Source organism: Capricornis sumatraensis, chromosome 6 (genome assembly GCF_032405125.1).
Source record: "Capricornis sumatraensis isolate serow.1 chromosome 6, serow.2, whole genome shotgun sequence".
NCBI lineage: Eukaryota > Metazoa > Chordata > Mammalia > Artiodactyla > Bovidae > Capricornis > Capricornis sumatraensis.
In genome coordinates this window covers 31474619-31491755 of record NC_091074.1, presented here as the reverse complement: position 1 = coordinate 31491755, position 17137 = coordinate 31474619, and the positions used below count along the sequence as shown (strand labels likewise).

At 43.9% G+C, this 17137-nt stretch overlaps 2 protein-coding genes across 2 annotated transcripts; both read right to left on the bottom strand.

Moving 5' to 3' along the window:
• Positions 1–2100: 2100 nt before the first annotated feature.
• Positions 2101–2688, bottom strand: LOC138080947 (interferon omega-1-like). Its single transcript, XM_068973855.1, has one exon. It carries the CDS (start codon positions 2686–2688, stop codon positions 2101–2103), a length of 588 nt encoding a protein of 195 aa, XP_068829956.1.
• An 8424-nt stretch (positions 2689–11112) lies between these two features.
• On the bottom strand, positions 11113–11673 carry LOC138081320 (interferon omega-1-like). Its single transcript, XM_068974447.1, has one exon. It carries the CDS (start codon positions 11671–11673, stop codon positions 11113–11115), a length of 561 nt encoding a protein of 186 aa, XP_068830548.1.
• Between the last annotated feature and the right edge of the window lie 5464 nt (positions 11674–17137).

The window sequence follows — 17137 nt, the reverse complement described above, 5'->3', positions numbered from 1 at the left end:
GACATTTTCTTCAAGACCAAACAAAATTTTAAGTTCTTGGCTTCAGTGGAAACAAAATCATCAGTAATGTTTGCAAAACTGTTTCCTAGTTTATCTGACTTCATTGCGTGAATGCCGTATTTCACTAACAATGCCAAAGAATGCTAAAACTACCTCACAATTGCACGTATCTCACAGGCTAGTAAAGTAATGCTCAAAATTCTCCAAGCCAGGCTTCAGCAATATGTGAACCGTGAACTTCCAGTGTTGAAGCTGGTTTTAGAAAAGGCAGAGGAACCAACGATCAAATTGCCAACATCTGCTGGATCATTGAAAAAGAAGAGATTTCCAGAAAAACATCTATTTCTGCTTTATCGACTATGCCAAAGCCTTTGACTGTGTGGATCACAATAAACTGTGGAAAATCCTACAAGTGATGGGCATACCAGACCACCTGACCTGCCTCTTGAGAAACCTGTATGTATGCAGGTTAGGAAGCAACAGTTAGAACTGGACATGGAACAACAGACTGGTTCCAAATAGGAAAAAGAGTATGTCAAGGCTGTATATTGTCACCCTGCTTATTTAACTTATACTCAGAGTACATCATGAGAAATGCTGGGCTGGAAGAAGCACAAGCTGGAATCAAGATTGTGGGGAGAAATATCAATAACCTCAGATATGCAGATGACACCACCCTTATGGCAGAAAGTGAAGAAGAACTAAGAGCCTCTTGCAAGTGAAAGAGGAGAGTTAAAAGTTGGCTTAAAGCTCAACATTCAGGAAATGAAGATCATGGCATCTGGTCCCATCACTTCATGGGAAATAGATGGGGAAACAGTGGAAACAGTGTCAGACTTTATTTTTGGGGGCTCCAAAATCTCTGCAGATGGTGATTTCAGCCATGAAATTAAAAGAAGCATACTCCTTGGAAGGAAAGTTGTGATCAACCTAGACAGCATATTAAAAAGTAGAGATGTTACTTTGTCAACAAAGGTCCATCTAGTCAAGGCTATGGTTTTTCCAGTGGTCATGTATGGATGTAAGCGTTGGACTGTAAAGAAAGCTGAGTGCTGAAGAATTGATGCTTTTGAACTGTGGTGTTGGAGAAGACTCTTGAGAGTCCCTTGGACTACAAGGAGAGCCAACCAGTCCATCCTAAAGGAGATCAGCCCTAGGTGTTCATTGAAGGACTGATGTTGAAGCTGAAACTCCAATACTTTGCCCACCTGATGGGAAAAGCTGACTCATTTGAAAGGACCCTGATGCTGGGAAAGAGTGAGGGCTGGAGGAGAAGGGGACGACAGAGGATGAGATGGTTGGATGGCATCACCGACTCAATGGACATGAGTTTGGGTGGACTCTGGGAGTTGGTGATGGATAGGGAGGCCTGGCGTTCTGCAGTCCATGGGGTCGCAAAGAGTCAGAGACGACTGAGTGACTGAACTGAGCTGAATTGATGACCCAGGAACTGTCATAAATAATTAATTTCAGTTTACAAAATCCCTTTTTCTCTCATTTCTTTCAACCAAGGGTCTTCCCTTGTGGATCAGACAGTAAAGAATCTGCCTGAAATGCAGATTCCAGATTCCATCCTTGGTTGGGAAGATCCCCTGGAAATGGCAACAGACTCCAGTAGTCTTGCCTGGAGAATCCCATGGACAGAGGAGCCTGGTGGGCTATAGTCTATGGGGTCCCAAAAGATTCGGACTTGACCTAGCAACTAAACATAAAGCAGTAAAAAATTCAAGAAGTTCACCTTGATAATATTTAATAAATAAAACAAATTACAAATTTAATGACATAAAAATGTGACTGTATTTGTTAAATTTTAATACAATATAAACAAAAATATTTTATATAGGAAAATAAATAGGAGGAGATCAAAGAATAAATATAACAAAATAAATAAGCAAACAAACAATAAAATCAGGGCAGTCTTCACTTCAGGACTGATGCACCTGCAGCCAAGAAAATTTATATATCTTCAGTTACTACTGACAAAGCATTGGCTGAAGTAATTCAATCAATTTGGTGGGTAAAGTAGAAATCAGAGTCTTCTGAAATGGCCACAGATGAGTGTGCAAAGATGATGGGGCATCTGAATGAGTGAGAGTCATGTCAAGGTGAGTTCACGTCTCCATCCATCATTCTTAGCCTTTCTTGCAAGCTGGTTGATGAAGACAAGGATCTCATGATTTCCACTCTGACGGTTTCCCAGGCGCAGTCGCTGTATCCCTTCTCTTGCAGGTAGAAATGGATGCCCTGGAAGTACCTCTTCACGGCCAGGGTGGGGCCCATCCTTCCCAGGGCAGAGTCTTCCTCTCCCATATCCTGCCCCAGGCAGGCGTCCAGGTCGACAAGCTGGTCCAGGAGTCCTTTGCGGAGCTGCTTCAGGAGGGTGGTGTCCCAGGCAGCAGAGGAGCTCTCTGTGTGGAAGAGGTTGAAGCTCTGCTGGAGCATCTCATGGAGCACAGAGATGGCCTGGGCCTCCTGGAGCTGGCCGCCCTCCACCATCTCCTGGGGGAATCTGAAGTCTTTTCTGTCCTGCAGACACAAGTGAGGGGGGAGTCTCGTCATTTTGCCCAGGAGCCTGAGGTTCTTCCTGCCAACCAGCACATGTTTCTGAGACAGGTCGCAGCCCAGGGATCCTCCCAGGCCGTAGCTGACCAGCACCAGGGCCATGAGTAGAGAGAGCACGAAGGCCATGCGGAAGATGCGGCTGCTCCTGGGCTGGCTGAGACGGCGTCTGGGGGAACCTTGAGGTAGGTTCTCTGATGCCAGGCTTTCTAAGTGAGGCCATTAAATAGGGAACATGGTAGTTTTCATTTTCTAGTCATTTCTATGCACTTTTACTTCCTTTTTTGATTTTCATTTATGTATTCTGAATATGGTCAAAGAAATTGTCATCAGTCTAAACTATTAATTTTATCTATTTCCCAATAACTTCAAATGTACCCATCCAAATGGATAGTTTTCAATCAAATGAGAAAGGTCTCTGTCAGACATCAGAAATGATGTAGGTTTCTCAGCACAAACATTACCACTCTTTCTCCTTCATGTGTAAATGTAGCTCTTCTCTGTTCCATGAACACATTTTTGGCCCTGATCCTAGGCTCAATTTCTGTTTCTTCCTTTACTTAGGAAGGCAGGCTCTGTATTTATCAGGGATTTACCAGGTCACTCTAGCAAATAAACTGTTTGAAACAAAGGATGGGTTTTCTTTAGTGTCTGATTTAGAGAAGAGGCTGATTATTATGAGTCCATGAGCTCCCTCATGTTTCTCTTCCTTCTAGAACACGTCCCTGCAGGTCCATGTGGTTGTGCTTCAGGGAACCACAAAGTCAGGACTATTACAGACATCAGGCTTGCGTTCCACCGTTTTCGTACTGGAGACCTATTGTCCTTTGCTGGCCCAGCCAATACTCCTACCAAGAATTCTGGTTCTTCTCAGATAAAATGGGTGGGGAGACTCTAATTCCAGGATAATTGATTGTATTTGCCCAGCAGCACCTCACTCACACAGGAGAGATCACATGGAGCCACCCCCTGTCCTCTGGAGTGACAGAGTCCCCTTGCTCACCTGCTGGACTCCCTCCCTGAGGGCAGGCTGTTATTGGAAGCTTATGTCACGGAATCTAGTGAGTTACAGCTGTTCATTCAGGCAGATGATTCCACCAGGCATCTCTGTTCCTCTGAGAATGCAGGGCAGTGAGACCCAGCCTACTTGATCAGGAGAAATAGTCCTCTTTCCTTGAGTGTAATTTTTCATTTAAACTTTTTATATTCACTTTGTGACTTATTTTGGGTAGGCTCTGGGAGTTGGTGATGGACAGGGAGGCCTGGCACGCTGCAGTTCATGAGGTTGCAAAGAGTCGGACACGACTGAGCGACTGAACTGAACTGAACTGACTGACTTATTGGACAAGGTTTGTCTCAGTGCTCCTGTTGCGGTTGTAATTGATGATGATGTGAGAACAACAAAGGGAAGTGAAGAAGCCAGAGGGGCTGCATCTCTATCACTTTCAAGACGTTAGATTTTTTGTTTCTCTTTGCAACTTTTCTAGAAAGTAAAATTGCACATTTGTTTGTGTGGGCAATAGAAAACAAGGGTAAGTCTCAATGTCATGAATACGAAAGAAGGGAAGTGGTTTCCCCCTGACCCAGTGACGTGTTCTGAGTTAGCAAACTTCAGTGCAGCACAGCTGGGGACAAGTCTGAGGCAGAGGGAAACGATGAGGCCAATATGAACAGCAGAAAGGCTGGGACAGGGCTGCTTCTTACAGAAGCGCAAAGAGGGACAAGCCCTTGATCTGTTGACTGCCGTCAGCTTTGTAAGACCAGCCATCTAATTTTTCTTTTCTTGAATCAGCATGTGGTCAGTATAAGGGGAGGAGGAAGAAGTCACACTCACCAGCTCACAAGAGACAGGCAATCAGAGCCCCAGTTGCTCGAACACTAATGCTCTCTGGCAGGACTGACGAGACCAGCCTTGGTGATCATCTGCGTAGGTGATAAATCCACCTGGGCAAAGAGAATATGCTTTGAAATAACTAGAATGAAAGGGAATTAAATGATCCCAAAAGAGCCTGATCTTAGTCTAGCTAATAGTAACTATGACATTAAAAATAATAACTGAATTTTATTGATTACTGACCCTCATGATCTCCCTAATACTCCAGCTCTCGGTACTATCACATTGATGGGTTGGGTTTCTGTGGGTTTTTAAAGAATTTTTAAAATATTTATTTTATGTGTTTATTTGGCTGTGGCATGTCTTAGTCGATGTATGCTGGTTCTTGGATCTTGGTTGCTTCATGCAGGATCTTTACTTAAGCCATGGGAAGTCCTGCTTGCCATGCAGAATCTAGTTTCCTGGCGAGAGATCCAGCTCAGGCTCCCTGCTTTGGGAGCATGGAGTCCTGGCCCCTGGACCATCAGGGAAGTCAACGGGGAGGGTTTCAATACATGAATTTGGGGAACGCACACACATTCAGTCTGTAATACGGTAGTAAGGAGAGACCAAGGTATTGTGTTTATGGCAAGGATTCATTAGCATATATTTCATTCTTGATATTAGTGAGGAGTAAGAACACGTTCCCTGATGCTGCCCTCACTTTTTATGGCACCTCCATCCTGAATTGATTGCTAATTAAATGTTACAAGACTACCGTGGACATGATTACCAAGGACCTGCCAGAAAAATTTCACAGACTATCAGTGTTTATCAAAAACGACAGTGACAACAACTACAAACTCCTTAGCCTTTGTGAGGGACTCACGCAATACTTCCAGCATAGTTGAAACTGAGTTAATAGTTTTGTTTCGAAGAGCCTCCTGCTAAGACTTTATTGGAATAAAATAATCTAAGAATGAAATGGCAAATCCAGTTTTCAAAACCTAACATGTCAGATTCCAAAATGCTTATCTAGACTGTGACGCCTGTACCCGCTGCGTGCACTGAGCCCTCACTTAATTTCCTAGTTTATTTCTAACACAAGATGCACCCTTGTTGTTTCATACCTCGATGTGACAAACCTCTTACTTCCATTAGTTCACATCTACCTCCAAATTCTAGATAAGCTGAGCAATTTACAACGTATCTGATTATTTTGTATAATAAGCAAAATGAAATTATCAACTGGTAGTTATTACTGATAGTCTAAATGTGATCGACAAAATAATAATTCTAATAATTATAAAATAATCATATTTAACTGTCCAAGATGATTCATATAGATTGTGCAATGAATCCCCACCATAAATTGGGGATACATGATGGACAAGATCCTTATGAGTTTTGATTCCAGCAGGAGATTGGGTTAGAAACATTTCAGTGAATCCTCTGTAGAAAACACCAAGCTGATGGCTCTTGTGACTGTAATTTAAAAAAAATACTTAATGCTTTTGAGAGGGTAACAGACAGGAAAACTGGGGGTCTCCAAACAGAGGAAACAGGCTGCAAGTGTGAGACATTTTTAATCTCTTTACTCTTGCCTGGAAAATCCCATGGGTGGAGGAGCCTGGAAGGCTGCAGTCCATGGGGTCGCTAAGTCAGACATGACTGAGTGACTTCACTTTCACTTTTCACTTTCATGCATTGGAGAAGGAAATGGCAACCCCCTCCAGTACCCTTGCCTGGAAAATCCCATGGACAGAGAAGCCTGGTAGACTACAGTCCATGGGATCGCAAAGACTCAGACATGACTGAGCGACTTCACTTCTCTATACAAATTTAAAAAGAGGTTTCTCTTAAAATTCTGTGTTGCCATAATGACACCTGGTTCCACCTAAACTTAACTTTTCCCAAACCTTGAGCTAACCAATGTATTTTTCTTATGGAAATGTTTGTCTTAAGCTGTTAATGTACTGGGTATTTACCCTAGACTCTGTGTTTAAGTCAGTTCCACCCAAAGGCTCAGAACCGACTTGACAAACCAGTCTGTTATACTCATACACTGTTCTCCTAATCTGTGCTAATGAAACTGCATATTTGTTTGGAAATCTGCCTTTCTTCAAGATTCACGTCCATCATTTTGTGGCCGGGGATGACTCACCTGGTGCCAATGTTGTCTCAATGCATGTTGTGGGTGAGGGGCCCGGTGCCATTCTCTGAGTTTTGAGACATTTCCATTCTCTAATTAGCAGACTGCTAGTAGCTATATAACATCTGGCGGAAGAGTAGCATGGGGCACTCTTACTACCCCCGTCTGATGTCTATGTCAGAAGCTTTCTCTATCTCTTTTATACTTTAATAAAACTTTATTACACAAAAGTGCTGAGCGATCAAGCCTCGTCACTGGCCCTGGATTGATTTCTCCTCCGGAGGCCAAGAATCCTCGTGTCTTTCGTGGTTCAGCAACAAACATTTGCTTCCAAATAATATGAATTTGGGAAATGACAAAAAGAATAGAAGACGACCTATGCTAACAGGTGAAATGTGAGGGTTGGAGCAGAGCATCCCCATTGCCTTCAGCAGGCAGACCAGGAGTGCAGAAATTCAGCACTTCACCTGGGCCTCTCTGAAGCAGTTCAGGTCCTGCACTAAACTCCGGAGCCCTCCAAACTCCTTTTGCTGCGCCCCAGCGGCCGGGAGGGGGCGCCCGATCTCTCAGTAACTGACAGACCCGCACCGCCCACCGAGCGGGACCCGCCTGCAGGGCTGCCCCCTGGGGCATCAGATCCACGGGGAGAACTCGCGGGTGGCCGTGGGCAGGAGCCGCGACCTGAGCGAGGCGCCGCCGGGGCCCAGGGAGAGCTTGGGGCCGCGGGAACAGAGAGGAAACTTCCTTTTCGGGCCCCACTGCCCAGGCGAGCTTTGCGCCGCGTCGCTCTGAGCCTTTGATTTCTGCACCTCCAAATTCTAGATAAGCTACCATTGCGTCCATCCTCCCCTTCCTGGGAGAAGATCTTAGCCAGAGCGGTTCACACCGGTGCCCTTGAATGCCGCGATTGACGGCTGGAAATCACAGCATGTTGTGGTATGTTTTCAGATTCAGGGTTGTTTTGGAGTGAGTGAAAGTCATTCAGTCGTGTCTGACTCTTTGCGACCCCGTGGAGTACACAGTCCATGGACTTCTCCAGGCCAGAATACTGAAGTGGGTAGCCTTTCCCTTCTCCAGGAGATCTTCCCAACTCAGGGACTGAACCCAGGTCCCCTCATTGCCGGCAGATCTTGACCAGCCGAGCCACAAGGGAAGCCCTTGTTTATGGGGCAAAGCAGTAATTCAGCGAAAGGGGAAAGGTATCTACAGTCTGGATGGGAATCTGCTAGATACTGGGACCCTCCAGTGGGAAGACTTGGGGACAAAACAGACTTCAAAAGAAGCTCCTAGGTACAGGGAAAATTATTTCATTTAATATCAATATAAATAGTTAATTTCTCCTGTCATGTTCATTGGTTGGAAAATGTTTTAAAATGTATAAGTCTTCAACTCACATCAAATTCAAATATTTTCTTTATGCCACAACAGTACTTTAACTTCCTGGCTTTAATGGAAGCAAAATCATCAATAATGTTTTCAGTATTACTTTTTTGTATCTCTCTCTTCATCTGAGCGAAAGCCATATTTGACAAACTTATGAACCAGTAACTATTTTGAATAACTCATTTCAATTTACAAAATCCTTTTTCCCTCTCATTTCTTTTAACCAAAGGTCATCTATTAAGCATTTTTTTTAGTCAGTTTTTCATTGGAGAGTTTCATGAACTTTTTCAAAATGTCTTCTCATGTGGATACATTGTTTAAAAGTTGCAATTAAAATGCTTTTGATTTCAGCATAAGGTGTACTCAGTAGACACCAACTGTGAAATAGGCAGTTGGATATATAATTCCAGCATGCGTCTTTGGAAGACATCATCATCCAGATAGATTTTTAAAGGCCTGAAAACTAGAGCAGGTCGTGACCTAGTTCATCAATTTGGACAGAAGACAGTTCTGGGCTTGGAACACAGGAAAACCACAAACTCCGTGGTCACAAATGAAATTCAGACTGGATACCAGCCAGATGGCAGGAGTGCAGTGTGAGTGTGCAGCCTGGATCTGGTTGAGGACCTTGCAATCTGTGTGTCTTCTAGCTGGAGATCACGGAGTTTGAACGAAAATGAATCATGAGCTCCTTTACCTGGGTAAAGAGACAGTGCAAGAGCAGTGGGTGCGTTCTCTATGGATCAGAAATTCACAGAGGAAGCCTGCACTTCCAGTGGATATGATGGGGAAAGGCTGTCATCTGTTCTAGTGCAGTGGTCTTAAAACTAACGTCTCAGCTCCACAGCTCTTCTCCTCAACGCTACTCTGTGATGCTGGGGCTCTAGTTCCTTCCAGGACATTTCTCCTTTGCCTGCAGATTGTTTTTCTTTCCCATAGCAGTTCCAAGGGTGGACTAGAAGGCTGGAAGGAATTTGCTGTTTTCCTGACTGGAGTATGACTGGTAACAACCGCCATCAATTAGGAAAAGGAAAACTAATGGTTGCTGCTAGATGCTATGTGTCACCGGTCAGATGGGCAAAAACTAAAGAAGATGATAAGACCCTGTTTCGGTCAAGGTGTGAGAACATATAAGAGCTTATATGGTCTTGATATGGATTAATGTACCATTGTTATCATGGACAGTTGGCAGTATGCACGTGCAAGATTTATGTGTTGACAAATAATATTGACTTCATGCCCCTTATTCAGAGAAAGACTCTCACTAGGGTATGACACCTGCATTCACTTGTAGCAGTCTCTCCTCTAAAGGCACTAATTGCTGAGAAGGAACAGCTCTAGGAGGTGACCCTGCCAGCACTTAGGGACTGGAGTCTTTATGGAAAACAACTAGGATCAAACCCAGGACAGCCCAGGACTGGAGAGCAGAAGCTCACACTGCATGGCCCTTGCTCTTTTCTTCCTGCCTGTGCCTTGCTGCTGAAAGACGGAAACCCAACAGAGAGTTGAGAAGGTGATTTTGGAAATATGTTAAAAAGTAGTATAGGACTACTCATACTAAAGAACAAGAAACATTATTAATGAGTAATGTGTGTGATTCTCTGCAGTCCTAGCAGATCTCTCTGATTTCCCTATTATTCATTTTTATAGTAGATCAAAGCATTTTCTACTAATCCTTCTTTCTCAAAGAATTTCTATGACTTCCTAGAATGCTTCTAGAAGGCTGAAACACAGAAATTGGAATTGTCTCCAGCATTGAGCACACAACTAAATTGTGAAACTAGCACCCAAGTTAAATATTTTTACCAAGGACCAGCATCTTTCCAGTGTTGCCTTTCAGTCACTGCCTCAGGCCAGCTGACCAGTCTGCTCCCTGTGGGCAGCTACTCTCGGACTCACTGTCCTAATTATTTGTGCCAAGCTCACTTTTTTGCTTCTTGTAATATGGACTTATTGATCCAAACAGTAGTCCTATGAAAAACTACTGTTATTTTCCCCATATTTGAGAAGAAGATCAAGACAGAATGCATGCCTGCGTGCATGCTAAGTTGGTTCAGACAGGTCCAGCTCCTGTGACCCATGGACTGTAGCCCACCAGGCTCCTCTGTCCATGGGATTTTCAAGAAAGAATACTGGAGGGGGTTGCAATTTCCATCTCCTTAGTGTTTGTGATATTTTTCGGGGTCACACTGCTGTTAAATAGCAGGGCTGCATTCAAAGGTTTTGAAACTTCTGGAGCTCTCCTTTCACTTGTGCTCTCTTCCAGTGATTTCCACTCAGAGAAACTTTGAAGCCAGAAACCATCACAGAACAGAGCTCCTGTGTTGGAGGCAGTGAAGATATAGTGTAAGGGAGTGGATTGTTCAGTAAAGCAGGACCGAGGAGAAGGCAGGAGGAAGAGTAACAGGTGTCAGTATCAGTCACTCAGCACCACATGTTGGCAACTTTTCTGGAGGAGATGAGTCTTACCCCAGATACTGACACCAACAGTTCTTTGCTGACTGGGTATAAATTAGTTTCTCTGTGACTTCAGGACTAATCATTTTCCACAGTTTCAGAACTCCTTTCTACCTTTTTTTTTTTTTTCTTGGAGGGGTGGAATGGAGGGCTACACTCCATAGCTTGCAGAATCCATGGCACCTGAGCTCCTATACTGGAAGCATGGAGTCGAAACCACTGGACTGCCAGGGAATTCCAGTAATTCCACCTTTTGACAATCAAGTCCTGAGAAGTAATAGAACCATTCCATAGTATAAACGGACAAATGCTATTCCACAATAGGTTTATGTAGACAAAATGAACATTTAGGTCTTCAGAATGAAGAAACAAGTTCACCTTCATAAGAATTTAATAAAAACAAAGTAGAAGATTAAGGAAATGAACATGTTTTCTAAATTTTATTACAATGTAAACAACAATTTTAAATGAAAATATAAATACTATGAGATAAACTAATAGATGAAAATATGTACATAAAGAAACATATAAATAACATCAGGACAGTCATCACTATGCACAGATTCCCGTGCAGCTGAATACTCTTTATACCTACTTGCTTATTACTACTGAGAAAGAATTTATTGATTTATTCAATAAATATTTTGGCTAAAGCAGAATTCAGAGTCTCTTAAATGACCACAGGTGTGAGTGATGTGGCGTCTTAGTCAGTCAGAGTCATGTCAAGGTGAGTTCAGGTCTCCATACATCATCTTAACCTTTCTTGCAAGCTGGCAGATAAAGAGAAGGTTCTCATGATTTCCAGTCTGACGGTTTCCCAGGCGCAGTCGCTGTATTCCTTCTCTTGCAGGTAGACACGGATGCCCTGGAAGTACCTCTTCACGGCCAGGGTGGGGCCCGTCCTTCCCAGGGCAGAGTCTTCCTCTCCCGTCACCTGCCCCAGGCAGGCGTCCAGGTGGTCCAGCTGCTGATGGAGTCCAGTGCGGAACTGCTCCAGGAGGGTGGTGTCCCAGGCAGCAGAGGCGCGCTCTGTGTGGAAGAGGTTGAAGCTCTGCTGGAGCATCTCATGGAGCACAGAGATGGCCTGGGCCTCCTGGAGCTGGCCGCCCTCCACCATCTCCTGGGGGAAAGCGAAGTCTTTTCTGTCCTGCAGACAGAAGCGAGGGGAGATTCTCCTCATTTTGCCCAGGAGCCTGAGGTTCTGGCTGCCAACCAGCAAGTGGTTCTGAGACAGATCACAGCTCAGGGATCTTCCCGGGCCATAGCTGACCAGCACCAGGGCCATGAGTAGAGAGAGCACGAAGGCCATGGGGAAGATGTGGCTGCTGCTGGGCTGGCTGAGACGGTGTCTGGGTGAACCTTGAGGTAGGTTCTCTGATGCCATGCTTTCTAAGCAAGGCCATTCATTAAATAGGGAACATGATAGTTTTCATTTTCTAGGCATTTTCTATACACTTTTACTTCCTAATTTGGTTTTCTGTTATGTATTCTGAATATGGTCAAAGAAATTGTCATCTATTTAAACTACTAATTTTACCTTTTCCCAATAACTTCAGATGTGCTTATCCAAATGGATATTCATCATCAGATGAGAAATGTCTTTGTCTTATGTTAGAGTTGAAGTACATTTGTGATTACACACATTATTGCTCCCTGTCTCTCATGCACAAATGTTCCTCCCCTCTTTTCCAGGAACACATCTGTAGCCCTCATCTTGGGCTCCGTTTTCCCCTCTCACTCTGCCTAGGAAGCCAGGCCCCCTCAGCCCTATGGTTTCCATATTTATTTAGGGATTTACCAGTTCACTGTGGCTCCTGATCTCACTGAAATGAAGGATGGGTTTTCCTTAGTGTTTGATATAAAGAGCAGGCTGATTATTATCAGTCCATGAGCTCACCCCACGTTTTTCCTCCTTCTAGAACACGTTCCTGCAGGTCCATGTGGCTGTGTGTTAGGGAACCACAAGGTCAGGGCCATTACAGACATCACCCTTTCTTTCCACCATTTTCTTGCTGGAGACCTGTCGTCCTCCACAGCCTGGGCCAATACCCCCACCAGAATCCTGGTTCTTCTCAGGGAACATGGGTGAGGAGTCTCTAAATCCAGGATAATTGTATTTTGCCAGCAGCACCTCACTCACAAGGGAGAGATCACACGGAGCCTCCTCTGTCCTCTGGAGTGACTGAGTCCCTTCCTCACCTGCTGGACTCCCTCCCTGCAGACAGGCTCACCACAGCCTGCGGCCTCAAAATCTCCTTTCTGTGGAGGGCTTGTTGATTTGTTGGGAAAATAAATTCTCTTCCTGAACCCCATCCTCTCTCCTGGTGTGTTTCTGTGAAGGGCCCTAGTTCTCGGTGGTGACCTCCTCTTCTCCTGACCCCAGGTGTCCAAAACATCAGCAGTGCTCAGATGCTGAGAGCAAAAGTGTGTTTGTGTAAAATAAGTTGGTGAAGGAATTTCCAACTGCAGTCATTTTGCTTTTCGTAGATAAATAATATCTACTTTGCCAAGTACAGTTTTTATTATTCAACTCTTTTACTTAAACTGTTCAACACCTGTTCTGGACTGCGTTTCTGAGCTGGAGGAAGGAGATTCAGTGCTGGGGTTGTCTCTTGTTGGAAGCTTATGTCACAGAATCTAGTGAGTTACAGTCGTTTGTTCAGGCAGTTGATTCCACCCAGCATCTCTGTTCCTCTGTCTCTGTCTCCTCTGAGAAAGCAGGGCGGTGAGACCCAGCCTACCAGATCAGGAGCAATAGCCTTCTTTCCTTGAGTATAATGTTTCACTTAAACTTTTAGATGCACTTAGTGACTTATTGGACAGGATTCGTCTCACTGCTTCTTCTCTGGTAGTAATTCATGATGAGGCGAGAGCAAGAAAGGGAAGTAAAGAAAGCCCGAGGGGCTGCATCACTTTCAAGAGGTTAGATTTTTTTGTTTCTCTTTGCAATTTTGCTAGAAAGTAAAATTCCACAGTTGTTTTGTGGGCAACCAGAAAACAAGGGTAAGTCTTAATGTCATGAATATGAAAGAAAGAAAGGGGCTTTCCCTGACACAGTGATATATTCTGGGTTAGCAAACTTCAGTGCAGCATAGCTGGGGCCTAGGCTGTGGCAGAGGGGAAGGATCAGGTCAATATGAACAACAGAAAGGCTGGGACAAGGCTGCTTCTGACAGAAGCTCAAGGAAGGCCGAGTCCTGAGTCCGTGGACTGCCCTCAGCTTTGTAAGACCAGCCACCTGATTTTTCTTTCCTTTAATCCATATGTGGTCTGTATAAGGGGAGAAGGAAGAAGTCACATGCACCAGATCATGGGTGACAGGCAATCAGAACCCCAGTGCTAGAACACTAATCCTCTCTCACAGAGTGAAGGAGACCAGCCTTGCTGAGCATCTGTGATAAATCCACCCGGGCAATGAGAAGTTGCTTTGAAAAAACTAGAATGAAAGGGAATGAAATGATTCAAAGATACTGATCTTAATCTTGGTAAAAAATAATTATGTTCTTAAAAATGACAACTGAATTTTATTGAGTGTATCCCTAATCTCCCTAATATCCCACCTTGTGATATGATCACATTGATGGGATGGGTTTCTATGGGCTTTTTAAGCATTTTAAATGCATTTATTTGGCTGTGCCAGGCCTTGGTGGCGGCATGCTGGATCTTCCATATTCCTTGCTGCAGATAGGATCTTTACTTGTGGCATGGGAAGTCTTGGTTGTGGCCTGTAGGATCTAGTTCCCTGACCAGGAACAAAACATCAAACTTCTAGGAGAGTGGACAACTTTCCTAGAATCTCTTCCTCAGCAAAGAACTTCAAGTGTAGGATTTCTCTCCATTATGTACAAGGCCCTGCTCAAAAGGGAGGAAACTTGGGCTCCTGGGCTCTTCACCATCCTGTGGGCATTCCCTCTCCTAGAATGAACACTTAGGGATTCAACATGCAGACCCTTGCCTGTGTTAAGGAACTTGCCCTCAAAGCTTCTCTTGGTTGGACTGAGGGTGGAGTAAAGAGCTTACTATTGGTTATATTGATATGAAAGACTGCTATCATTCACTAAGTTCCACATTTTCAGGCTAATTTGCAAACTTTGCATTATTTGAATTAAAGGATGTCCTCTGTGACTGCTACTAAAGTTGTCTTGATGTTTTAGAAGACGAAAGGAAAGTCTGGTGTTGGCTGCTCTCAGGAGCCCCAGACTGTGTGAGAGTAGAGCTGCCTGCTGCTCCCAGTCCCTCCTCTTCATCAGCTCTGAGTCCTGGCCCTCAGCTGCTCTGAGCACGTGCTGCCTCCTTCCTCCTCTTCCTGCCTCCAAAGTCTTCTCCCCTGCTCCCAGGAGGGCAGTCATCATCCCTTCCTGATGCTCCTGGAATCCACATCGCCAAGCACATTGTCACATATGTGTGTGTGGTCAGCACACTTTGGTGAGAGAAAGAAGAGAACGCTACGAATTAACCCATGTTCATTATTATGCCACTAATATCTGTAGACCACCAGAATACAGGAGCTATAGACCTGTAAATAACTGAAGAATTCAAACCTTATGTATTAGGCCCTTAGAAAGGAAATGCAGAGAGATGTGGCAATTTAAAAATTGGTGCAATTTAAAAACTGTCACAGAGGACTATGGAGTCACACCTCTCAGTTCTCTTTTGGACTAAAGAAGAGAGATTGAGCCTCAGGTTTTTCTTTCAAGCTGAGTTGACTCATGTAGATGAATATCTCCTTTTGGATTGAGACTTTTCCATGAGTATATTTCACTTCCAGTGTAGTAACACAAAAGAAGCATTGAAGCCGTGACATTCTCTGATGGCCAGAATAGAAGGGAAAAGTTTTTCAGTGGAGACAAAATTGAGAAAAGTGCAGAAAGTGACAATTCTGACCTATTTAAAGATCTTATCTGGGGGGAAGGTGCGGGGAACAGCTGGATAAAGGCTGGCACAGCCCAACATCTGCAACATCACCAAGCTCACCAGATGCCAACCCCTTCCCTGATGACACAGAGGGTGATGTTCTCCAGCCCTGGAGAATGGTGATCATCACCATTGCCACCCTCTGAGAGACCAGGAATCCCCCAAAATCAGCACTTGAGTGAAATTCAGTCCCAGAGCTCCAGCTCAGCAAGATGCTCAAATCTGCCTTTCCTGTGCCCCAGCGACTGGGAGGGCGCCGCAGCACTCTCTGTAACAGAGCAACTGACCCTGCTCTCCCAGCAGATCTGTCCAGGTCCAGTGCCTCGAACTCCAGCACCACATCCACCAGGAGAACCGGGGAGTCCCTGTAGGCAGGAGCCTCCAGCTGAGCTAGGTGCTTCTGGGGCCCAGGGGGCACGTGGGGGTCCCAGGAGCAGTGAGGAACCTTCGTTTTGGAGCCAGACTGTCCAGGGGAGCTTTGCAGGGGTTTCACTTAGAACTTGATTTCTGCACCTGCCCCTGATTCCATCCTCCCCTTCCTGGGAAGAGGTTTTACCCAGAGCGGTTTACACTGATGCCTGTTTATGCTGCCACTGAGGGCTGGAAATCTGAGCATGTTGTGGTATGTTTTCAGATTCCGGGTTGTTTCTGGGGAAAAAGACTAATTTGGGGAAAGGGGAAAGGCATCTACATTCTGGACAGTAATTTAGATATTGGGACCATCCAGTGGGGAGACTTGAGGACAGGACAGAGACTTACAGGAGCCCCTGGGGAAAGGGGAAGTGATTTCATTTAATATAAATGGTTAATTTCTCCTGCAACTTTCAAGTAGTTGGAAATATTTTAAAAGGTACAAAGAAGCCTGAAACTCACACCAAGTCTAAATATTCCTTATGCCAAAACAAAACTTTAAGTTCCTGGCTTCATTGGAAGCAAAATCATCTGTAAAGTTTTCAAAATTACTTCTTTGTTCATCTCAGTTCAATTGAGGGAAAGCCATATTTGAGAAATTTATGACCCAGTAGCTACCTTAAATAATGAATCTCAATTTTCAAAGTCTTTTTTCCTCTCATTTCCTTTATCTAAGGATCTTATGTTAAGCTTTCAAATTTATCCATAGTTTTGCATTGGAGAGTTTTATTAACTTTTTTACAAGGTCATTTCGTATAGATAAGTTGCTTTAAAATTCATAATCAAGATGTGTTCTGTTTCAGCATAATGTAGATTTTCACTTAATATACGATTTTCTACCTAATAAGCATCTTATATGCCAAATGCACTGACTGCATGTTGATTTGATGCCCACTAAATATCGCGGTGTGCTTGGTACAGTCATGTGAGTATTTTATTTGCTTGTAAAATTTCGAAATGTGTAGACATGCTGTGTACAATACAAGAAAAGATTAACTTACTCTAACTTGCAGAGGTAGAGCTTTTGCATTAACAACTGAGTTGAGCAAGTCGCAGATTTGGCATAATCATCTTTAGGGCAGACGTGAAATAATGGTGAGACTTACTATACACCGGTCGCAGTGACAACTCTCACAGCTGTTTAATGTGTCCCTGATGCTTTATATCATCTACTCATTTAAGATAATTGTGTAAGTTGTTATATTAATATCATATAGAGTACAGAACATGAGATGGTATATTGAATGGCGTACAATATTCTCATTATCCCTATTTTGATTTTAATTGGAGAAAAATTCCTTTACAATATTGTGCTGGTTTCTGCTGTACAACAATGTAAACCAGCTCTAAGTACACATATATCCACTCTCATATCCTTATTTTAAAGCTGAGAAAACTGTAGCATAGAACAGAAAAATCGACTGGACTAAATGATTCAGGAACTTGAG

Excerpts from the sequence above, each read along its gene's own strand:
- LOC138080947 (XM_068973855.1), bottom strand. The coding sequence starts at position 2,688 with ATGGCCTTCGTGCTCTCTCTACTCATGGCCCTGGTGCTGGTCAGCTAC.
- LOC138081320 (XM_068974447.1), bottom strand. The coding sequence starts at position 11,673 with ATGGCCTTCGTGCTCTCTCTACTCATGGCCCTGGTGCTGGTCAGCTAT.